Source organism: Hypomesus nipponensis, chromosome 11 (genome assembly GCF_054491055.1).
Source record: "Hypomesus nipponensis isolate SF chromosome 11, ASM5449105v1, whole genome shotgun sequence".
NCBI classification, from domain to species: Eukaryota; Metazoa; Chordata; class Actinopteri; order Osmeriformes; family Osmeridae; genus Hypomesus; species Hypomesus nipponensis.
Window position 1 is genome coordinate 18,826,248 of NC_140371.1, and position 25,220 is coordinate 18,851,467.

The 25,220-nt window shown below is 50.1% G+C and overlaps 1 protein-coding gene across 1 annotated transcript in view; it reads left to right on the forward strand.

The window, feature by feature from the left end:
• The first annotated feature begins 473 nt into the window (after positions 1-473).
• nrg3a (neuregulin 3a) overlaps positions 474-25,220 on the forward strand; it is a 186,847-nt gene continuing 162,100 nt past the window's right edge. Inside the window, exon 1 of the mRNA XM_084667275.1 lies at positions 474-1,303. Coding sequence (XP_084523401.1) covers positions 586-1,303 — 718 coding nt within the window. The 5' untranslated portion in view covers positions 474-585. The remainder of the gene's footprint in view (positions 1,304-25,220) is intronic.

Consider the following 25,220-nt stretch of genomic DNA (forward strand, 5'->3'; position numbering starts at 1 on the left):
TCCCCCCAACTAGGGGGAACGGAACCTTCTTGCAAGTTTTCTCATCGGCAGCGCACGCCCCTTCTGCAACATTCCGTGCCGGAGTATGGATGGATGAAGGGATGAGGAAGGAGGAGAAATAGTGAAGGCTGCGTTGCATTCAGCACCAGAGGGAGTGTGGACAGGCTGCGACAGGAGACTTGAGCTGCTAACTGATGGATTTCTAGCTTTTACCATCCCAAACCTTCTTTCTAACATGTCTTTTACGTAGCCGGGCTCTCCTTTGGACCAGGAAAAGCTGCATCGGACGGCACTCGTCGGATAGGACAAAAATTTGGACTAATTGATTATCTTCAACATTTTCTTTACCACTTGGGGCTCTGTCGGGTTGGGCGTGTGACCGTTTGTTGGTTTATCTGTGTGTGCGTGTGAGTGTGTGTTTCTGTGTATGCATGCGCATGTGTTGGGGAGCGTCTGTGGATTAGGGGATTTCATTTCTTTCTTCTCTCTCGATGTCCGGCGTTGTCGGCTGCAATTCTCCCCCGCGCTGCCCATGCCCGTCGTGTGCCCGGCCCCAAGGTTAACCCTTGCTAAGCCGCAGGCAGGATGAGCGAGTGCTCTGCAGCGACCGCCTCCGGGGCAGTGATCCTGGAGGAGCCCGAAGTGAGTGGGGCCCCTGGGGTCCGAAGGGAGGCCCAGGCCCAAGGCCCCCTGCGCTGTGCCGGCTGCGCCCTGTGGCCCCGCCAGCAGACCTGGCTGTGTGTGGTCCCGCTTCTCATCGGCTTCATAGGCCTGGGACTCAGCCTCATGCTGCTCAAGTGGATCGTGGTCGGGACCGTCAGAGACTACGTTCCCACAGACCTGGTGGACGCCAACGTCATCGGACAGGATCCCTTTTCCCTGTCCAACCCCAGCGATCCCCCGAACAACCACCAACCGGATACCACCACCACCACCACCACCGCTGGTAACCCCACCTCCAGCACCGCCGTGGCGGGGGGCGTTAGAACTCAAGCCACCTCCACTGCCGCCCGGGGGGGCGGAGCCTCCGGAACTCAGGTGATGCCCCGGAACCCCCCTTCGCGCCAGGGTGATGCCAGAGGGAGGGGGGGAGTCGGAGGAGGAGCACGTGGACCTGTGGTTACTACGACGACCACCGCGGCGCCGGGAGGCACCTCCAGCGCGGCGTCGTCCACCTCCAGCCCTCTGCCGTCCAATCCCACGGTGCTCCACGACTCCACGCAGATGTGGACGCACGAGCGCACGCCCACGCAGAGGGCCGTGACCACGCTCGCCGGGCGCACCCACGGACAACGCAAAACCCGTGAGTCACGCTGCTAGGTTCCTCATTCCTGCCTGGTTGGCTGTGATTCAGTGGAATCCATGTTGTTCTAGTCTGGTTTTCATATCGGTTGGTTTTCATGTGGGGATGTGTCTACCGTGAGACATTGCTTTGTGTTTTTAGCATCTGCGCTGGTGTTTGACTCTAGACTCATGAACTTCCAGAGGATCACGTGTTGAAATCTAAAATGGTGGACTTGGCTGATCTATCTATATCTAGTCATAAGTTGATTGAGAATTTTAAACAAGCTCTTGGTAGATAAGTATAATTGGTTTATCGATTGAGCAATAAACATTTGTGCAATAAACAATTAACAACAATCTACCTGTTTGAAGGGTTATATTATAAAAGCAGTTTGTCTGACTTATGATCTGGGCTAGTTTTCTTGTGTTGCTCTACATATTGAATGAGCCTGAAACTGTTTAGAATTTAAGCATAACAAATGGCACAATGCATCTATTATGGAAAGTCTTTGGTTGTTCTGAAATGGCATTGCATATCCAATTTGCCCCAAAGGAAGGTTTGTGCTGTAACAAAGGCCAGTTAGGGCCCGGCATCTGCATTGCTGGAAATGAGTTTCAAGAGATGTTGATGTAAACAGCAATGACATAGCCCAAGTCCCAATCTCCGGGTCAGTGTCTACTTTAAATAACCATGGGGTGTTTGTGGGATGTGTTTGGAGTTAACAGTGGCCCAGTCATCAGGCCTGTATGGGGCCTGCCCAGCACTGTGCGTTTCAGAACAGATAGGATCTAGCACAACAACTCTAGTTCCCTATTGCACCTTCTATGTCCTTGACTCCAGCTGTGGTATCACCATAGCCTTATTGATTCGGGCACAGAGGGATTTTCTTGCTGCGATCAATCAACTTTGTACTCATGACTGCAGGCCCCCTAGCTGTCGACGCTGGGGCGTAGTGTGGGCGTCTGCGCTTCTGCCTGAGTAAATCACTCCACCGTCTGGGTCCGTTTATTCACCCGCTGATGTCCCTGCTCGTCGCCGGGCCGCTCAGAGCCTGGAAACTCCCTCCGCCGTCTCAATCGCTCCCCAGGCAGGAGAGGTGGACAGCAGCCGTCCTCAGCAGGACAGTCCCATGCTCTTACCCGGGCCTTCGTCACATCACGTATGATCGTGTAGCTCAAGGTTGGGTAATGGTCTCTTGCCTCCAACAATAGTGATTATCTTACATCAAATTGTCTATTACAATCCCTGTAATTAGACAAAGCAAAGCCATACATCAAATTATCGATAAACACAGGCTCACTTCCTACTCCCCTGCCGCCCTCGCCTGTAAACTTGCCTGAGGCTTCGTTGTATCAGATAATCAGAATGTTCTAGATTAAAATGAGGTGCTCCCTGGATCAGACGGGCAGGAGCGGATTGTGTATTTTGTTACAGGCGAAAAATAAGGGGAGCCATTTTTCAAACGTTCATTTATTAATTAGCCATTTTAAAGAATGCCATTTCTCGAGTAAGTGCTGAGGAAAAACCATTAAGGCTCAGTTGATGGATATCCTGTGGAAAATGTCACTTCTCTGGTCTCTCCTGTTGTAGCACAACCAGCTAATATTCACACCCCTCCTTCTCCTCCTCCATCTTCCCCTCGTCTTTCTCCTTCGGTGCAGGCAGACACACACCCGCACCCGCACATACAAACACACACACACACAGGCCCCTATTCAAAACGAAAAGGACATCTCTTCTTTAACCACCAATTACATTTGAATGTGTGTTTTGTATATTTTGCTAAATTGTCCTAATCAACAGCACGTCTATCATATGAGGAACATATTCATTAACCAGTGAAGAGGCTTGGCTTTATTTAGAACTTCAACACAAGGGAGGTGACACCATTATCTGTTGTTATCAGTTCTAATCAAAATGTGTACACTGTCTCTTTCTCTCTCTCTCTCTCTCTCTGAAACTACCTCCAAAGACAACTTAAGAAAATGTAAATTGTAACCATTTAAAATTCAAAACAAAATCGGATTGCGCTTCGCTTGCAAACGCCTAAACGCAGTGAAACATGTTTCTATCCCTGCATGCGCGCGCGCGCCCGTGTGTGTGTATAGGATTATGTCTACTTGTTGGTTAAATGACCTCTCAGTCTGGCTGAGGTGAGAGACCGTATGTCTATGTGGGATATCAGCAGTAATGCCATTTGGAAGGAGTGTTACTTTGTCCCCGACATTGAATATTAGATCAGGGCATGTCAAACCCCTCTCTGCAGCATCATTCACAACCACTCTGCTAGATTACTTTTCACTCAGGCCCAACCTTAATCCAGATTAATTCCTCATCATCGCCCAGCGGAAGCGTCCTCAACAGAATTACATTACTCACCTATCAGTCACACTCGCCACACATACAGATGCCCCTGTGGAAGAGGACTGTTGAGACAAACAGCAAGTGTTACGTAACGGCCCATTTCCTAATTGGGATCCGTGTCTCCTGGTGGAACAGTATAAAAGGTGTGTGGGAAGGAGAAGGAAGTGATGTCTTGTGAATATTAGGGTTTTTTTTTTTACTGGAGAATGAAGACTTCACTGATACAGTAGCTCACTCTGCCTCCAGACCAGACCTTTCTCATGAGACATTATGCAACTGGATGCAATGAACCAGAGCCTCATCATTCACAAGGAGGGGGATGGAGAGCTTGTGAATTTCTGACGTCTGTCTGTCTGTCTGTCTGTCTCTGTCTGTCTGTGTCTCTGTCTGTCTCTGTCTGTCTATGTGTGTCTGTTTGTCTGTCTGTCTCTGTCTCTGTCTGTCTATGTGTGTCTGTCTGTCTGTCTGTCTGTCTGTCTGTCTGTCTCCTTTCTCCCAGTTGGAGCTGAGAGGTCAGATGTTGTGTGTGAGTGTGTTGATAATCTTGGCTATGGGATTATGGGATTAGAGTTTAGATATCACATGAGGAAGGGTCCCTGATTGTTACCTCTTCTCACATTATCCTTCTGTTTGTGTATGTAGATGTCATGCGAGTGCGTGTGTTTCCATGGTGTTGTGTGGGTGTTTATTTGTGCATGTGTTTATGCATATGTGTATAGGCAGTGACCTAGCTAAGACTCCAGTTCTGTAGGGTAACATGGCTCGCTCATCTTTCAAAGCTGATTGCATCCTACCTCTAAGAGGCATGAAGGACTGGATTACATCTGCTGGGGCAGAGGATGTTTGGGAATGACTGGGTCGAACACCTATTGAGGAGCTCTGGTTCCTGAAATCTACACTGCCACTATTTGGGTGCTCCAGACTTTAAACACAAAAAATGCACAATAGTTTATTTTAATGTGGGTTATAGAAAATGGTTCATGGTTCACGTGGTTGCTATGGGGAATTAGATCAAACTTCACACTTAATCAAGGTTGATCTAAAATGCTAGTTTCATCCAATATTGAGACAAATACAGTTAGATGAGACAAATTGTTTTCTATGAATACATTTGAAAAAATACAAATAATGATTAACACACTGTAGCTTCAATTGTTTATGGAATATCCAAATTGTTCTCACTAATTAATATATACATCTGTGTCTTTTTCCTCTTTAGTCTCTGACTGATTCAGCATCAAACAAAATAGATTACACACTGAAACTCACATATTTGTACCAATTCAAATGCTGTTCTTACCTCATAATTGCGACAGTAAATGTTCTGTCAGTGCCATCATAAATAGAGCTTTAAATGTCTTGCAGACAGTGTTTACTCGTAGCTGTTATGTCATCTACATGTCTGTTTGGTGAGATATCCAAGTTTGGCGTATAAATAGAGCATCTCGATGCTGTTGTCCTGTCCCTTTATAGCGCCATTGCTCTAAAGCTATCGAAATAAAGCTTAGTGTCACTTTGATTTATTCTGATGAAATGCCCCGCGGAGGGACCGGCGCTTAAATATTAACGAGCAGAAAAGGAAACATGTTCAATATGTAGAGGGGAATCTGAATAATGGAAGATGGCCCATGACAAATTATCCCAAAAGAACAGAAACGAAGCCTTTGCTTTTTGAGAGGGCGGTTTGAGGAAAGGTTAATGTGGGGAGGTTGTGCTGGGTGAAGTCTTTATTTTAGAGGAGACAGGGAGAGTTGACAAGTGCTGTTTCAAGGATTTTGTAAGAGGAGATGGTACATTACCTCATGAAAACAGAGTGGCTGAGGGTAAACCTGCACATTAAATCACTTTAATTCTCATTTTCTCTATGTTTGTATTTTCTGTATTTCTCTATCTCTCTCTCTCTCTCTCTCTCTCTCTCTCTCTGTCTCTCTGTCTCTCTGTCTCTCTCCCTCTGTCTCCGTCTCTCTCCCTCTGTCTCCGTCTCTCCCTCTCTCTCTCTCTCTCTCTCCCTGTCTCTCTCTCTCTCTCCCTCTCTCTCTCTCTCCCTCTCCCTCTCTCTCTCTCTCTCTCTCTCTCTCTCTCTGTCTCTCCCTGTCTCCCTCTCTCTGTCACGTTGTGTCTGTGAGTCCCTCTGGTCGGGGGGAGATGGGATGAAGTACAAAGTGTTTGAATGCTGGTGATGTGTCTTCCTTCTGAGAGGCTTTTGATAATGAATTCAGTTTTAAGCAGGCCTGATTAGACGAGCCCTGCTCAGGCTCTGGGGTAGGACGGGCAGTTCATATATTTTGGATCGGCTAGCCGATCGGCACTCCGCTCATACTCCTGAGGCAGGACAGGAAAAGGACTCCGAGGTATTTAATCCTGACTGATGGTGGCATAGAAGGGCTTTCATTAGCAGTTACCTCATTCAAACCTGTTTCAAGTCTGGAGAGGACACACGCAGGACGTTTTGTATCGAAGGTTTGCTTTGCATAATAAAGCAACAAAGAGCTCACTTCAAGTCTAGCGTCTTAAGGACACAGTGTTTTTGCACAGCATACCACCAGAATGTGAAATATACTTTGTTGTTGAACTCCAAATACCCTTGAGTGACCACTCCTCGTTTGATGGGGACTGCAGTATGTAACATACAATGTCTTCTAAAATGATAATATACTGTCTAAGAATGTTCAAGAATTAACGTTCTTGGAATCCTAAGCAGCGACAAGCAACATATTCCATATAAGGTATAGCTTTGCTAATTCATCTTATTGCACATGACAAATGGATATAAATGAAAGGATTTTTGAGGTTTGCAAAGAAACACTTATGGTTGTGCTCCCATTCCCTCCACCCAGCCATCACCTCTGCTCCCATCCCCTCCACCCAGCCATCACCTCTGCTCCCATCCCCTCCACCCAGCCATCACCTCTGCTCCCATCCCCTCCACCCAGCCATCACCTCTGCTCCCATCCCCTCCACCCAGCCATCACCTCTGCTCCCATCCCCTCCACCCAGCCATCACCTCTGCTCCCATCCCCTCCACCCAGCCATCACCTCTGCTCCCATCCCCTCCACCCAGCCATCACCTCTGCTCCCATCCCCTCCACCCAGCCATCACCTCTGCTCCCATCCCCTCCACCCAGCCATCACCTCTGCTCCCATCCCCTCCACCCAGCCATCACCTCTGCTCTCTCCCCGACACCTCTCCTGCTCCAGCTGCAAACCGTTTAACATCAGTGGGCAAACAAGTGTCAGAGCATTTTGATCTCAGCCACGGTCAGTGGCAGCCACTGCCGTTCCTAGCCTATTACTCTGTAGCGGCTTCAAAAGAGGCCCGGCACCGTGACAAATGGGGGCAGTAAACCTCCAGCAGACGTTCAGCCGATGGACGCGGGCCAAACCCCCGAGCCCTGTGCCCAGGCCAGAACACAGCCCCGCTGGGAAGCCTCCTCCCCCCCCCCCCCCAAACCGCTATGCTACAAATGAGGCCAGAGCTGGCGGAGGCCGGTTGGATTCAAACCCAGAAGACGACATTAGTCCACTGAGCTGAAGGTTAAGCGTCCAGCTGCAGATCTCTTAAGTAGGATACTTCCCCGTGTCTTAATGCTGTTTCTTTGTGGGATGGAGAGCAGCTCTCTGAAGCTGCGGTGCTGTTCTGCTGGAATGGATGCTGTTGTGATGTGAACAGCTCTACCAACTGGTGCTTGGCCCCAACAGGGCACCTGCAGTTACCAGAAACATCAAATTGTTGCTTAAATTATTCTTCCTGGACCTTTATTTTTTTCCCATGGCAAACGGGGGGCAACCAAATCAAGTCACCACCAATTCAAGTCAAATGCAATGAGCTTTTTGCTGGGAGTCAATTGATTCAATTTCCCTCTCTCAAGGTCAATTTGTGTGATTCCCATTGAATTTGGCTGGATTTGATTCAGCCTCTGAGTCAAATATCACCTGCCTGACTGCCAGGCCTCCCTCGATGCAGAGCTGCAAGTGGGAAACCCAATTGAACTGTACTGGAAGGCGCAGTAATGATGAATCAAAAAAGAATGTGCATCCTTTTGGTACGGTATGAGTGTTTGCATACTGTGTACGTGTGTATCTGTGGGAGGAACGAGCGATGTGTGTTGGACTGTGTGCACGCGTGTTGTTGTTGTTGAGCACGTTCGCGGAAGCACTCGCGTGCATGTGACTGTTTGATCACTTTAGTCGATGCTCATCCTCGATAATCCAGTGATCCTCAAGAAGCAGCCATCTTGTGTCGTGTGCTATACAGTCTGAAGTATTGATTCTTCCTTGTGATTGGTGCCTGGTCTTGGGCCACTCAGCAGTTTAGCCCAGGCCTGAGTGAAGGCGTGGCCTCTGCTCCATTCCTCCATAGTTATTTTTAGCTGCTGAGATCTATACGCTTTTCCAAGGTGGCGTGGGGGGCTTGTTTTATGATTGCTTTCGTTATCCCTACCGACCATGAAGAAAAGGGGGAAAGTTGACTGATATGTCGACGTTGTCTGCAAGGGGCTTTGTATCAAGGTTGCCTGCCCTGCCCCGCCCTTCCCTTGGTTTGGGTTTTAATGAAGTACTTACAAGTTAGATTTGTGTGAATGAATGGTGCAGGGTGTTATTGTGTGGAGAAGTGTCACGTTGGATCAGGTCAGAAAGTCTCCTGAGATACACCAATCTCCTTGCAATGTCTCCACTAGAAATTCCTAGAAGTGAAAACGGGACCTTGGCACAACCTCAGTGTGGGGTAGGGTAACCCCAGCCAACCCCTCTCTCTCTCTCTCTCTCTCTCTCTCTCTCTCTCTCTCTCTCTCTCTCTCTCTCTCTCTCTCTCTCTCTCTCTCGCACACACATGCCACAAGTGCAGTCATTTGCCATCCTCCATGCCCCTGGCACTGTCCCCTGTGTCATCACTTCCCGTCCGGAGTGATGACACAGAGCCTAGCTGGGGAATGTCTGAGCTTAGCGGGGTACTCAGAATGAGTGCTGCATAGGGACACGACACATATCCTTATTCTGTCATTCTGCTTTCACCCCCTCCCCCTTCTCTCTCTCTCTGACTCTCTCCCCCTCTCTCTTAGTCTCTCATGTTCGTTTTACCTGCCTATTTCCTATCTGTCTATTCCGACCATCCATTTCCTTGAGTCTAACTTTTTACCTGTTTATTACTTCTCTGTAGGTCACTTTTTGTCTGTCTCTCTTCCTCTCTCCCCATCTCTTCCTCGCCATCCTTCTCTCTCTCTCTCTCTCTCTCTCTCTCTCTCTCTCTCTCTCCCTCTCTCTCCCTCTCTCTCTGTTCTTTATTTCCTTTCACTCTTCCTCCCTCCTCCCCTCTCTCTCTTTCTCTCTCGGTGTCTCTCTGGACCCTCCATGGTTATTATCCTGGCAGCTGTCTCAGAAAGAGCTGGATGCTGTGTGACAGGTCTGCTGGTGACAGCTCTCACCCCCTCCGGCACTCAGCCTCAGTGCTCAGTGCTTCCTGGCTCAGGAGAGAGAGACGGACAGGAAAGAGGAGCAGTTGGGTGGAGGAGGGGGCTGTTGAGGAGAAGGGAGAGACACAGGGAGGAGTGACTTTGCAGAGACGAGACAAGCAGGAGAGACAAGAAGAGCAGTTGTTCATCTGGATGGGCTCCACTTCCATCCGTTGCCTCCTGACGGCCCATTCCACTCATCTGCATTTTCATTGGTCCTGCTCCTAAAGCCCTGCCCCCCATAACTCTCCAGATGAAGCCTGATGGATGACCTAGGCTGTTTTTAGTACACTGTACATCCAATCAATTTTGTGGAAACTGATTACATCAAACTATTTAAGTATTCTAAGCAATTTCTTTAAGTACATTTTAATTTGGTTATACTGTTTCAATGTTATTGTTATTGGTATTTTACGCAGAAATTTGATTACTTTTGATTTCATTTGATAGGATCAGTTTCCATAAAAGTTTCAAACCCTTCATCTGGGTTTACAGTATGTAAGGAGTTAAGAGGGGTTAGCATGGTCAACCATCACGCTAGCTAGAAACACGCACACACACACGCACACACACACGCACACACCATTAAGAACAAACCACACACGGTACCTTCCGCTAGGATTTGTTTGGTTTCCGCCGTGATGAACATGTCAGCTGAAGGACCTGTCACTGTTTGCTGTCCGCACCCTGTCACGCAAAGTGATTGATGTCTGCAGGTCCCCTCTCTCCCGTCAGTCTCCTCCTGACACCCGGAAGGATGCTCCAGTCCCAAGCCCTCGCTCCAGTCCCAAGTCCTCGCTCCAGTCCCAAGCCCTCGCTCCAGTCCCAAGTCCTCCCTCCAGTCCCAAGTCCTCCCTCCAGTCCCAAGTCCTCCCTCCAATCCCAAGCCCTCGCTCCAGTCCCAAGTCCTCCCTCCAGTCCCAAGCCCTCGCTCCAGTCCCAAGTCCTCGCTCCAGTCCCAAGTCCTCCCTCCAGTCCCAAGCCCTCGCTCCAGTCCCAAGTCCTCGCTCCAGTCCCAAGTCCTCGCTCCAGTCCCAAGTCCTCGCTCCAGTCCCAAGTCCTCCCTCCAGTCCCAAGTCCTCGCTCCAGTCCCAAGTCCTCCCTCCACTCCCAAGTCCTCGCTCCAGTCCCAAGCCCTCGCTCCAGTCCCAAGTCCTCGCTCCAGTCCCAAGTCCTCGCTCCAGTCCCAAGCCCTCGCTCCAGTCCCAAGTCCTCGCTCCAGTCCCAAGCCCTCGCTCCAGTCCCAAGTCCTCGCTCCAGTCCCAAGCCCTCGCTCCAGTCCCAAGTCCTCGCTCCAATCCCAAGTCCTCGCTCCAGTCCCAAGCCCTCGCTCCAGTCCCAAGTCCTCGCTCCAGTCCCAAGCCCTCGCTCCAGTCCCAAGTCCTCCCTCCAGTCCCAAGTCCTCGCTCCAGTCCCAAGTCCTCGCTCCAGTCCCAAGTCCTCGCTCCAGTCCCAAGTCCTCGCTCCAGTCCCAAGTCCTCGCTCCAGTCCCAAGTCCTCGCTCCAGTCCCAAGTCCTCGCTCCAGTCCCAAGCCCTCGCTCCAGTCCCAAGCCCTCAACACCACCGTCTCACCCACAGTGTCCTTAATCGTCAGGGCTCAGGTTGAACCAAGGCTTCCCTACAGCTGCACGCTGTCCTCTGTTGCATCGGGCATTTTGTGGCTTTTTGACGACTATGTAGAACTTAGTCGTCTCTCCTCGATCCTTTGTCTCTCCTGTGTGTTAGTCACGAGTCAGTGTTGACCCTGTTCAGCAGTGTAATCAACTCCGGCCAGTGTGCCATAGAGGGTGTGAAAGGAACGCCGGCTCCCAGGTTAACCCTGACACAGCTGACTGCTATCAGCCACGGGGAGACGCAGATAAGCCAAAGGTGAGACAGCGGCGGCGTTACGTCGGGCTCCTATCAGCGCTCTCCATCTCAGAGGCCCGGCACAAGAACAGACTCTCTGATCCCTAAACGCCCCTGTCTTGTCTGGCATATACCAGGTGGCACCCTGCAATTTCTAAACACACCGATACGGAACCCCGGCGAAACCCCCCCCCCGCGCGCCGACCGATGACCCTGGAGGTAATATAAGATGTGACACATTCTAGAGCGCTTTTTCCGCGGACTGTGCTCGCGGGATGTCGGTTTCCATGCACGTAAATGGGGACAGATCGTCTCTGTGAGCAACACGGAAATATGAGAGAGGGAGAAGGGTGCGGCGGCATGAAGGCTGGAGCAATCCCATGCCGGATGCAAATCAGTCCTTGCTGCTGTTGCTGTATTGGTAGACAAGGGTAGGTTACTGTTGTCGGAGGTAATGGTTACTGAGGTATTGCGTTACTGAGCGCGTGCAAGGAGACGCGCTTCACCACAGCGTTGAAGACCGTGACTGTGAATGTACTCTATTGCCTATTCAGAAAACAAATGCTGAATATTGTTTTTGTGGGTGTGTAAATGTGTATTTTGTGTGTGATTACAGCAAGTTTGGCCTTTTGTGACACTTTACTGAATTACTGAATGTATACAGGCTTTTTCTCGACTGTGGCGGTTCAGACAGAACAAATGATGTTTGCCATCACGCTCTGATGTCCTAAGAGGATGGGAAATACCATCCCCCCCAAGAAGCTGAAACAGAGGTGGAGAGGATAACTAGAAGCAAATGAAAGAGTAAAGTCAAGTTAGTCTCTCTCTCTCTCTCTCTCTCTCTCTCTCTCTCACAGACAACCCATGAACCCAGCAGACCGACTCTGTGGGTTTAATATGATCTAGAACATTCTGCCCCCCTCTCCTCCTCTCTCCCTTTCCCTTTCTGTCTTTCGGCGTTCCTCTTGTTGCTCTCCCAGACACAGAAACTGAATTACCGTCCGAAAATGTCATAGATTTTGCGGTCATTCTAGGACTGTCTCTGTTTCAGTCTATATTACAATCCCCCATCACCCACACCCTCTGTCCCGGTGTCCCAGATAACTTCCTAGCCTGTCACTGCAGAAGCTGTGAAACCCTTCAGGGCCTGTGATAAGAAGAGCAGGCCTATATTGACTTCAATAGTGTGTTAACAGCAGTGTTGTGTATGGCCAATGCTGAGCCCTGTATAAGACCCTGGTTCGGAGCTTGTCTCAGTCTCACTAATATGCAGGTACCTCTGGGCTCTGGGCCATGTCAGGCCTTGTGTCTTGTGGTGTTGGTGGACTGCTCTTTGCTCACCTAGCGCCACATTATGGTGCAGTGGACTCTATAATGGACCTCTCCATAACTGTAAGACATGGGTGACTTTAGACCTAAGTCATTAGAATTCGGGGCCAAATGCCATCCCGATTCCGGAACCTACTCTCACCCTCATTACCGTACTCAGACCCCTCGAGCTACCCACATCCAAACACATATTAACCTTTAGCAAAATACATCCCCTCCCTCTCTCTCTTTTCCCCTCTCTCTCTCTCTCTCTCTCTCTCTCTCTCTCTCTCTCTCTCTCTCTCTCTCTCTCTCTCTCTCTCTCTCTCTCTCTCTCTCTCTCTCTCTCTCTCTCTATGTAGTCTCTATCTCTTCCTCTTTGCATCTCCTTTTAATTTGCAGGCTGGCATGCGTGGCTGTGGAGCCAGATGTAGTGATTGGGGGGTCTGGGTGGGGTCTGGTTGATGTATGAGTGTGCGTGCTGGGCCTCGCTGCGGCAGCGACGGCTCCTTTGAGAGGGCCACGGAAAAGACAAACACCAGAGCGTGGCCATAGCTCAGCACCAAGGCATTCAGAAACAAGGAGTTCACCAGGATTTATATCGGTGTATATCGGGATTATTATGCACTTGTCTGTGTGTGTGTGTGTGGTCAGGTTTCGTTTTGAAGCACCAGATGTTGCGTGTCATGCAATCCCTGTTGTTCTTATGGAGAAAGAGGCCGGTGTAAGGGTTACCTGCAAGGCCACAGCTTGGAGTCCCAGGCCAGTTGATACGCTCTAGAAAAACGGCTAAAGTGTCTAATAAAGATAAGGCTTTGCACGTCATTGATGAGCATTATTCAGAACTCAGCGTGAGAGTGGTACTTGTTTGATTAGATCTCTCTCCCTCGCTCTCTTCTCTTGCTCTATTTCTCCATCGCTCTATTCCTATGGCTCTCTCTCTTTCTCTGTTCTCTAGTGCTCTATTTCTCTCTCTGTCTCTCTATTCCTATTCTTCTCTCTCTCTCCCTCTTTCTCTTCCTCCCAAGCAGAAAGAGAGGAGAGATAAATGGCTTTGAGTCCCTGAGTCATTGTTTACCCTGGCTGCATTCCAGCGCAGGCCTGATTGAGGAGTGGAAATTAGGAACCTGCTTCAAATCCCTAGAAGATATATTGGGGAGCACTTTAGCAAAGGGCGCTGTTTAAAATACTAATACAACGTCTGTAAAGTGTTACTTTTCCTGGCTCCCTGCAAGGACCGGTGGCTAATTACCAAACATACTGCTGTCAACATAGCTGTCATGTTCTCATTATTTCTGAGTAGAATTTGTGGCAAATTCTTTCACGTAGGTATTTTCATTATCACATTTTAGCTTGTAGCCAACACTTTATCCTTTTGTTCCTGCAAACATCTTTGTCTGCTGTAATATTACTGTTCTGGCTAATTCCAGATTTGCTAACGTCGTATTTTCCCTGTATTGGTTTTCACTTTGTGCACCGTTCCTTTTCTACTAGCATTTCCTTCATTTTCCCTCCCTCTTCTTCTCTTGACTGGAAAGATGGAGTTGTCACCCAAGGCAGTAATAGGCTAAAGTCCTCCAGAGAACTCTCTCTCTCTTTTTCAACCCCACCCCTCTTTCTCTATTTCTCTCTCCATCCATCCATCCCTCTCTCTCTCTCTCTCTCTCTCTCTCTCTCTCTCTCTCTCTCCCTCCCTCCCTCCCTCCCTCCCTCCCTCCCTCCCTCCCTCCCTCCCTCCCTCCCTCCCTCCCTCTCTCTCTCTCTCTCTCTCTCTCTCTCTCTCTCTCTCTCTCTCTCTCCTCCCTCTCTCTCTCTCTCTCCCTCTCTCTCTCTCCCTCCCTCCCTCTCTCCATCTCTCTCTCTCCATCTTTCTCTCTCTCATACCCTGTGTCCTCTTCTTCGGGCGTGGCTCAGCACCTCTTTAGTCTTGCCCATATGTTTGTGAGTATAGCTGTGTGCTGGCGGAGGAGGGGAGCAGAGGGGGCAGGGAGTGATGGATGGTGGGTCTGGTCCCCCCCCACCCCTCCCCCCCTCTCTCTCCCCAGGCCCGGCTTTAGTGGTAATGGCTGAGAACAGGATATCAGTCCAACCTGAGGGGGACCAGGGGAGAGAAGCAGTCCCAGGCCAGGCTGACAAAGCCAACATCTGACAGGTTAAAGCACCGAGGTTTCTCTCTGAGAGGCTGGGGTGATTTACTGGCTGACAGGGAGAAGGAAGGCATCATCAAACATGCTCACGTCATCCCTGCCTTGGTTTTCTTTAACCTTTTTTGTTTTATGGTATTTTATTTTTTGCTTCTTCTAGTTGCAATTCTATTCGCAAACTCTGTTTTCACAGAAGTCATGTTGACCGCACTGTGGTCATGCTGTGCGGTCAAACCTTCAATCTGTAATCACCCCATAATGATGTAATGGGTTAGGTGCAGCTGACATTTTGAGAAGACCAAACACTGCCTTTTTGTTCAGTCGTTTGGCAGTTCTAGTTGTACAATACATGAGATCATATTTCCCAGGATTTTTGTCACGGTAATCGCAGGCCGTACATTTCCAGTGACCTACAGAAGTGTGTTATTACTGCCAGGAGGGTGTTCATTGCACCAATCGGTGCTCTTGTGTGTTCATTTCCTCGTTTGCCCTCCCCTCCCCTTCTCTCTTAAGGAAGCTGCACCGGAGCCAAACAGAGCTCTCTGTTCACAGCGCAGGATCAAAGAGGGACGGGGGGAGGAAAGGAGAAACAAACTAGTGAGAAGGCTAGATAAGCGAGGAGGGGGGAGGGAGTAGGGGGGGGGGGGGATACAGTGTGGACTCAGCTGGAGGCCAGTTAACAACGAAAGTTTGGTCACCGTGGAGAAAACCAGCCACTGATCAAAATCAACCCCTTACACAGGCCTGGCATTGTTCCTACATTGGTTTTGTGTGTGTGTGTGTGGAAATGTTTGCAGAACTCAAATACTCATCATGAGTGGATAAACCATAAGCTGACAGGTGGTGACTTTGACATAAAACATCCCCCATCTGCCAGCGGAAGACCGAAATAAGTACATAGAGTATGGCACAAGAGACAAACTACACACACAACACCAAATACACATGACATGGCACACGCGCCGACAGGAAAACTACCACCCTACATCATAGAGATTCAGAAGCCAAGATAAACTGAAGGGTCTCCAGGCAGGATGTCAATATATCGAGGCTAGGGGAAGGTCGGACACAGAGCAAGCCTGCATCACGGCAGCATGCAGCCACAGCGGGTTCGAGGATCTGAAAGGTCTTTTCAGAAGGGACGCGTCCCTCAGTGACACGCGGTGTGGATGACGCACCACAGCGACTGTGATGTCAATCCAGGCTAAGAGGTTTAGCGCGCGCGGCCACTTGCCTTTTAGAGTGCTGTGGCATGCGCCGTAGCCTGAGCCCGCGCGGAGGAGCCCTGGAAAACAGATGTTCCTGTGTGGCTCCTCCACTCACATCCTCCTTCACACAGATCTCAGATGCACACGCGCACTCTCATGCGGAGACGTCCACGCGATTATGTACGCACGCACACGTTACGACTGGCGGTATACATATACAGTGTACGTGCACGCAAAAGCACACACACACACACAGGCACACACACACACACACACACACACACACACACAGGCACACACACACACACACACACAGGCACACACACACACACACACACACAGTGTTTGTGTTGTTGATGATACTGGAGAGTGCACTGCAGGAAAACCCTATTTCTGGGGCCAGAGGGTAGAAGGCACAGCTCGGGAGGCTGTAGTCTCATTACAGAGGCTGTCACAGACATCAAAGGAAATACGCCTGAGAGCCTGGGCGAGGGGGAGGAGAGGGGAGAGGAGGGGAGGGGAGGAGGGGGGGAGGGGGTGCAGACCTGGGACCCAGTGGGTTGAAATAGCTGCACCAGAAGCTCAGGGTGGACTCACGATTCCAGTTCCACACTGCTCTGCGCAACACAAACTTTTTAAGAAGCGCTCTTCTGCGAACTTTTGAGAGCAGTGTGTTTGTGTGCGTGTGTGGTCAGTCAGTCAAATATTCAGATGGATGGGGAACTTCCCTTGCATCTTTCAGCATATTAACTCATTTCTTGAGAGCTGGTTCTCTGTGAAATGAACTAAAAGCTCCAGGAATGTTCTTGTCTTCTGAGAAACTCCAGGCCCGCCCAGCCCCAGCCTGTGTTGGCTCTCCCTGGCCAAGACCAGCTCTAAGAGGGTCACATATGGGGTTAATGAGAGGCTCTTTTCCCTCTCTCTTAGCCCATCTCCTCTCCTTTTCCCCTTCCGTTCACGCCTATTAAGAGATGTACTTTACACAAGCCATGAGCTTATCAGCTATGCGGTTTAAATGTCACCGCTCAATCTGCTGCAGGCAGATGTGCCCGAGCGAGCAATTTTGGGGCAAAGACGCGAGAACCTCTCACATTTTTTTCACCATCCATGTTTGTGGACTGTTTGTTCAGTAGCTTAGAAGTGTCTGTGTGTGTCTAAGTTTGTGTTTGTAAGTGCGTTTCCACTGTATGTGCTTTGCTGTACAACCACTTTGGACTCAGAGGGGAGGCCTATTTTCCAGCAAGGAATTATTTGGGTTCTCTTAGTAAACCCTGCGGGGCTTTGATGTATTCGGTTGCGGTTTGGCATCGTGGACCAATTCATCACTTCCCCTCGCACCTTCGGCAGGGAACCACAGCACACAAATCTCCCCGCCCCTCCTGCGGGGGGGGGGGGGGGGGGCTGGGACGTTAGAGAGCCACCACGTCCAAATGTTGAGATTTATGGTGCGTAAAAACATCCTGGGCACTCCGCATCTCATCTCCTCCTCGGTCCGGGGCACGCAGCGGAGGTGTGGCGAGGGGGCGGCGATGGGTCGCCGGGGGGGGGCGGGGGATCAGTGCGGGGTGAGCGATGATAGGTGGTTATGCGACTGGGACGAGGGCGAGTTCCGCTGACTTGTTGCGGTGCTTGGACAGCCTCGAGAGGAAATTGAAGAGTTTAAGGAGGGTTTGGACTCCGGGGCAAAGGTTGTTTCCACTCACCAGGAAAGCAGGAAGGAGAGAGAGGAAGCGAGACAGAGAGAGCAAGAAGGGCGGTCTCTAAAACATGCACGTAGACCCTCATTTTCCCACACACTGCAGCACAGCGATTCCCCCCATCTCCCCTCAACGCTTCAGCGTCCTGTAAAAACATCCAGGGCCCTGGACCCAATATATCCATTCCCAAGACATCTGCTACAGTGGGGATGACTGCGTGTCCTTGATTGTCATTGGCTTGTTCTGACCCTCTGGTGCCACAGCAAGCAGCCTTTCCACTGCAGAGCCAGATTATTAGTAGCTCTGCCATGGCCCTAAAGCCTGTGTCTCTGTGCCGTCTTCCATGGCTGTCGGTGAATGTGTGAGAGCCAAAGAGAGACTCAAAGAGTTGTTTGTGTGTGCGTGTATATAATATATATATATATATATATATATATATATATATATATATATATATATATATATATAAAATAAATATTAGACTACATACAGTATAGACACGTATGTATGTGTGTGTGTGTGGCTGTGAGTCCAGTTATTGCTGTGTGTGTGTGTGTGTGTGGCTGTGAGTCCAGTTATTGCTGTGTGTGTGTGTGTGTGTGTGAGAGAGAGGCGAAGCCCACAGTGTGTGGTGGTGTGGGCTAGCATGCGTGACAGTCTCCCAGGGTAGAGAGCCTCTCCAGCTGTAGCCTCCAACCACATCACCCTCCAACCACATCACCCGCCAACCACATCACCCGCCAACCACATCACCCTCCAACCACATCACCCTCAGACCACATCACCCTCCGACCACATCACCCTCCGACCACATCACCCTCCGACCACATCACCCTCCGACCACATCACCCTCCGACCACATCACCCTCCGACCACATCACCCTCCGACCATATCACCCTCCGACCACATCACCCTCCAACCACATCACCCTCCAACCACATCACCCTCCAAGCACATCACCCTCCAACCACATCACCCTCCAACCACATCACCCTCCAAGCACATAACCCTCCTAGCACATCACAAGAGGAAGGGGGAGAGAGAGACTTTGTAAATGCTCCCTATAAAATAGGGTATTAAGTTCTTACAAAATGGGTTTTTGGTTTATGCGATTCTATAATGCTATCAATCAATTTTGAAATCCACTTTTCATTGACATTGGAACTTTTGCCTTCAACTGTTCACACATGAAATTCCTATTAATGCACAAGCACGGTATTGTTTCCAACCACGTCTGTGTGTGTGTGTGTGTATAAGCGGTGTCCTGTCTATCTTTGGATCCCGTGTATGGTCGTGTGTGCATGCATGCGTGTGTTCTATCAATCCTCTTTACTGTGTGACTTATAGACACAAGACCACCGACTAGGTGTTGGTAATCAATATGCACATGGCATCCACTCCATAACAGCCCAGGAACCACGCTGGAAAAAAAAACATCAAGTGATTTACAGGGAATTTTGATGAGAATATCTACAGACACTAGATTGCTCCCAATGATTTCTCCCTCCCTCCCTCCCTCCCTCCCTCCCTCCCTCCCTCCCTCCCTCCCTCCCTCCCTCCCTCCCTCCCTCCCTCCCTCCCTCCCTCCCTCCCTCCCTCCCTCCCTCCCTCCCTCCCTCCCTCCCTCCCTCCCTCCCTCCCTCCCTCCCTCCCTCCCTCCCTCCCTCCATCCCTCCCTCCCTCCCTCCCTCCCTCCCTCTCCTTGCGACTGTGATTGTTCCTCACTTATGGAGTCCTCTGCTATTTCTGTCAAAAAAAAATGGCGAGGCACGTTTACCTGCCGAACAACGCATTAGAATTCATCTCGGTGCATGATTTTAGTATCTGCCAAACCACAACTTTGAGATAAACTCAAGACATTGATGCCCATGCTGGGATATTATGGTCTTTACCTTTAAATGAACCGCTAGCAGTCAGGAAATTGATACCACTGCATTTCAGCATATGGTAATTCAGCTGGAGAAAGTTTTCAGATCAGTAAATCTGATAGATTGAACACAAATATGATTTCTGGGGTGTAGCTGACTAGTGGATAGGAACTTTACATAGATATAACATCCAGGCAATATCTAGGATCACCTTGCTTTCTTAGGCGCTGGTGTTCTGTTGCGTCCAAAAAAACAGCTTTTCACAAAAATATTGTTCTATATAAAAACTGAGCTGAGAATCGTACACATGACATAAAAGCTCCTTCTCCTTGACAAGGCAGCTCCCCTCCTCTCCACCTCTCTTTGGCCTGAGTGTGTGCCTGTGTGTCAGTTTATTTATATCTCAATCCTCAAATCACATCAGCTTGGGAACCTCAGGTCCAATCAGCCACAGGCATCCGCCATTACAATGATGTCATCAGAGATGATGGGGATGGGGGTGGGGGGAGGGGGAACGGTACATGTAGCATATGACACCCCGAAAGAGCAAACCCAAATGACCAGCCTCACAAAGGAAATATCATGTTTGGACTAATATGATGGATGCACAAAAGAGAGATGAGTATGGGGGTCAGATGGCTGAGCGGTTAGCGAGTCGGGCTATGAATCAGAAGGTTTTTGGTTCGATTCCCGACTGTGGCAAATGAAGCTGTGTCCTTGGGCAAAGCACTTCACCCTACTTGCCTCAGGGGAATGTCCCTGTACTCACTGTAAGTCGCTCTGGATAAGAGCGTCTGCTAAATGACTAAAGGTAATGTAAATGAGTAGCACAGAAAAGCAGCATGTTTCTGAGTCTGTTTTGCCACGCATCTGTCTGTGTGTCAGTGTCCTTGTGTGTGTCTGTGTATATATATGTGTGTGTGTCTCTCTCTGTGTGTGTATGCATGAATTATGACTCAATGAGGTAGGCTATCTAAATGATAATGTGGCATCTCAACGCATTCAGTGTCTGTTTGGACGCATTAGCAGACAATTATTCCTTATGGAGGTTCCTTAATGCTGGCAGTCATGCATTCAAATGCAGATAGTGGAGTCCATTCCCAAAGCAAGGAGTATCATCTCAGGTTTTAATTATAGTCAGCTTGCAAAAAGAAGGGGAGAAAAAATAAGGAGAGAAAGAGAGAGAGGGGTAGGCTTTATGCGCTTACTCCTGTATGATCAGCTTTCCTTCCCTAAATCCTCTCCTTAACTATTAATACGGTAAACCTGAGAGCCATGGGCCAACAGCAGTCTTCTTTACAGCGCTGGTGAACTCTACACCCCCTCCTCCCTTCCCCCTCCCTCCTCCAAGAGCCAGGGTCACACATGTGAACTGAAGCCTGCTAACTGGGTGTACTGTATTCTGAATGGGGGCAGAGGCTACGGGACGTGATCATTCAGAGGTGTTGAACAATGAACAGCAGGAGAGTCAGGGACTTGAGCGCGAAAAGAAACGTACTGTATATATAAATACACAATATGATATCTAAATATTGGCAGAGGAGGGAAACGGAGGCAAGTAAAGAGGGCCGTGGATGTAGAGGGGGGAGCGGGGGGAGAGGTTTGGGTGAGTGTCTGAGTGAAAGTGTGGCGCATGGCTCGTGACGACAGACTGGGAGCCGCGGTTGCGGTGTCGGAGATTGGTAACCAGGATGTGAAATGTCAAGCCGAAGGCAGGGGAGAGGAGGGTGAGAGGGTGACACTCCGTAGGAGGGTGAGAGGGTGACACACCGGAGGAGGGTGAGACACTGGAGGAGGGTGAGACACTGGAGGAGGGTGAGACACCGTAGGAGGGTGAGACACCGTAGGAGGGTGAGAGGGTGACACACCGGAGGAGGGCGAGACACTGGAGGAGGGTGAGACACCGTAGGAGGGTGAGAGGGTGACACACCGGAGGAGGGTGAGACACCGTAGGAGGGTGAGAGGGTGAGACACCGTAGGAGGGTGAGAGGGTGACACACCGGAGGAGGGCGAGACACTGGAGGAGGGTGAGACACCGTAGGAGGGTGAGAGGGTGAGACACTGGAGGAGGGTGACACACCGGAGGAGGGTGAGACACCGTAGGAGGGTGAGACACTGGAGGAGGGTGAGACACCGTAGGAGGGTGAGACACTGGAGGAGGGTGAGACACCGTAGGAGGGTGAGACACTGGAGGAGGGTGAGACACCGTAGGAGGGTGAGACACTGGAGGAGGGTGAGGCACTGGAGGAGGGTGAGAGGGTGACACACCGGAGGAGGGTGAGACACTGGAGGAGGGTGAGAGGGTGAGACACCGTAGGAGGGTGAGACACTGGAGGAGGGTGAGAGGGTGAGAGGGTGACACACCGGAGGAGGGTGAGACACTGGAGGAGGGTGAGAGGGTGAGACACCGTAGGAGGGTGAGGCACTGGAGGAGGGTGAGAGGGTGAGACACCGTAGGAGGGTGAGAGGGTGACACACCGGAGGAGGGTGAGACACTGGAGGAGGGTGAGAGGGTGAGACACCGTAGGAGGGTGAGACACTGGAGGAGGGTGAGAGGGTGAGAGGGTGACACACCGTAGGAGGGTGAGAGGGTGACACACCGGAGGAGGGTGAGACACTGGAGGAGGGTGAGAGGGTGAGACACCGTAGGAGGGTGAGGCACTGGAGGAGGGTGAGAGGGTGAGACACCGTAGGAGGGTGAGAGGGTGACACACCGGAGGAGGGTGAGACACTGGAGGAGGGTGAGAGGGTGAGACACCGTAGGAGGGTGAGACACTGGAGGAGGGTGAGAGGGTGAGACACCGTAGGAGGGTGAGACACTGGAGGAGGGTGAGAGGGTGAGACACTGGAGGAGGGTGAGAGGGTGAGACACTGGAGGAGGGTGAGAGGGTGAGACACTGGAGGTGGTATCTTCATCTCTCGCCCCCCCACCTCCCACCCCCTCTGTATTTTTTTCTCAGTCATTCTGTTGCCAATGGTTATTACACAGATATGTAGCAACATAATATAACACTTTTCATTTAAACTTTGTTAGCTTTGTCTCTGGACTTGTGTAATTGTTTGATGTGAGGACATGTTTTTGTCAAATGACTTGCTGAACAATTTTTTGTATTAAAGAACTGTTAAACTCTGCCAATTGAAATTGAAATTTGACAGCAAAAGAGAGTTAAATAAAGACATTTAAAGAGGGATGTGTGTGTGTGTGAGTGTGAGTGTGTGTGTGTCTGTGTGTGTGTGTGTGTGTGTGTGTGTGTGTGTGTGGGAGCTTGTGTGAGTGTTCAGTTGTGGGAGGTGAAGCTGAGAGGGTGAGCAGCTCTTGTTTCAATGGCAGACTAAATAGCCGCTCATCTCATCTTCTCTCTGCTCCCAACTCCATTTGCCGTGTTCTCAAGGTCAAGACACCTCCCTCCCTCCCTCCCTCCCTCCCTCCCTCCCTCCCTCCCTCCCTCCCTCCCTCCCTCCCCCCTCCCTCCCTCCCTCCCTCCCTCCCTCCCTCCCTCCCTCCCTCCCTCCCTCCCTCCCTCCCTCCCTCCCTCCCTCCCTCCCTCCCTCCCTCCCTCCCTCCCTCCCTCCCTCGCTCTCTCCCAGAGGAAATATACCTTTCCTCTCCTCCAGGCTCTCGTCTTCCTCTGTTTTCCCTTCATCGCTCGCGTCCCTCTTTCCCTCCTCCTCCTCTTCTCTCCTGCTTCTTCTCCTGCTTCTTCCTCCTCTATTTACTCAGTCTCTTTCCTCCCTCGTCCCTCCTTCTCTCGCTCTCTCCCGTCCTCTCTTATCGTCTCGGGCTCAGTGTCTCATTTGATATAAGTCTGATGGCTTTGCTCCCCCCAAAGCGCGCACACAGTCTGATTCTGCTGGGTGTTAGCATAACCTAGCTTACTGTTCACTCACCTCTCCACCCTGCCTGCCTGCCTGCCTGCCTGCCTGCCTGCCTGCCTGCCTGCCTGCCTGCCTGCCTGCCTGCCTCCCTCCCTCCCTCCCTCCCTCCCTCCCTCCCTCCCTCCCTCCCTCCCTCCCTCCCTCCCTCCCTCCCTCCCTCCCTCCCTCCCTCCCTCTCTTCCTCCCTCTCTCCCTCTCTTCCTCCCTCTCTCCCTCCCTCCCTCCCTCCCTCCCTCTCTTCCTCCCTCTCTCTCTCCCTCTCTCTCTCTCTCTCCCTCTCTCTCTCTCTCTCTCTCTCTCTCTCTCTCTCCCTCTCTCTCTCTCTCCCTCCCTCCCTCCCTCCCTCCCTCCCTCCCTCCCTCCCTCCCTCCCTCCCTCCCTCCCTCCCTCCCTCCCTCCCTCCCTCTCTTCCTCCCTCTCTCCCTCTCTTCCTCCCTCTCTCCCTCCCTCCCTCCCTCCCTCCCTCCCTCTCTTCCTCCCTCTCTCTCTCCCTCTCTCTCTCTCTCTCCCTCTCTCTCTCTCTCTCTCTCTCTCTCTCTCTCTCCCTCTCTCTCTCTCTCTCTCCCTCTCTCTCTCCCTCTCTCCCTCTCTCTCTCTCTCTCTCTCTCTCTCTCTCTCTCTCTCTCTCTCTCTCTCTCTCTCTCTCTCCCTCTCTGTGTGCAGGTGCTGGAGAACAGAGTGGATGCTAGTCATGTGTTGATCCACCGGGAGCTGTTCCTATCTAATGTAGGCTTATGGCACCCAATAATGTAATAATTTCCCAAAAATGTGCCTGAAAATGTATTACAATTTGCACTTAATTTGATCGAATTCGATAATGCTTGACCTATAATGTAATAAAATGCCCTGGCTGATATTGTAATTACATTTTTAGAGATAGTGAAAAGCCTTATCACTTAAGTTAAAACAGTGGTTCTCCAAGCTAGTTGGTCAGGCCCCTCATTTTAACTAGAACATCCTTGATTAGGTCCCCATGCTAATCCATAGGGGTGCAATTGATAAAAGTCAAACGTTTTTTCTTCAAAGTATACATAATAAGTATTAAACATGTTTAAGTATTAAGGTCAACTATTTTCAGAATTTCTCATTCGATTCGAATCCCCTTTTTGAATGCAGACATTTCACAAGATCAGCCAAAATAGACTATTTAAATAAGAATCACAGATTACTAAAATGAAAGAGGCATTTCATGGAGCTGTTTGGCCTTCACTGCTCGCTTGTGTAATGCTACTCACCTTCTGCAGCTTTAGGTATCTTCTGATGGTGTCTAATCTAAGAACCAATCTGGTCTAATGAACGATCCATGCACAATAACCAATCAGCATGGGTCGTTTAAAGCATCTTTGCCACAACGCACTCTTGTCTCTCTAATTCTACATAAAGCCATAACATTATCAGGTTTTTTATTACTTTTAAATCAAATTTAATGCAGTTATTTTAATTGCAGGAAATGATTACATTAACTGGGTACTACAAGGTTTTTGCCCCATGTTGTTCTAAAAAGTGCTGCACCATCACTGTTGATACTACTGACCAGCTATGACAAGCACTGGAGCTGTCCACCACCAGCGTGGTGCTGAAATACTCTATCCCACGTTGCCTCATGCGCCTGTAGCTCGAGGATGCTAATCAGGGAGCTTGATGACTGTCTGATTAGTTCATTTAGCAGATAATTTCGGCTAAACAATGAGCCAGTTTAAAGCTCAAAGCAAAAATGTTGCCGTCTTATTTACTGAAATTAGCGCTAAATCCAGATTGTGGACATGGATAAGTGAGGGTTGTGATTGCAGTGTGAACCCGCTGCTTGTGCTTGCTGTTGGTCGGGCTCACGAAGGGGAAGTGTGCGTGCCATCTTTTAATCCATTCATGGATATCAATAACATTAAGAGGCTTTGGCTCTGATATCAACAGCCAAGCCCACTGTCATACTGTTGGGTTTCTTTCTCTCTTTCTCTATGTCTCTCTCTCTGTCTCTCTTTCTCTGTCTCTCTTTCTCTGTCTCTCTCGCTGTCTCTCTCTCTGTCTCTCTCTATGTCTCTCTCTGTCTCTCTTTCTCTGTCTCTCTCTCTGTCTCTCTCGCTGTCTCTCTCTCTGTCTCTCTCTATGTCTCTCTCTGTCTCTCTGTCTCTCTCTCTGTCTCTCTCTCTGTCTCTCTCTCTGTCTCTCTCTC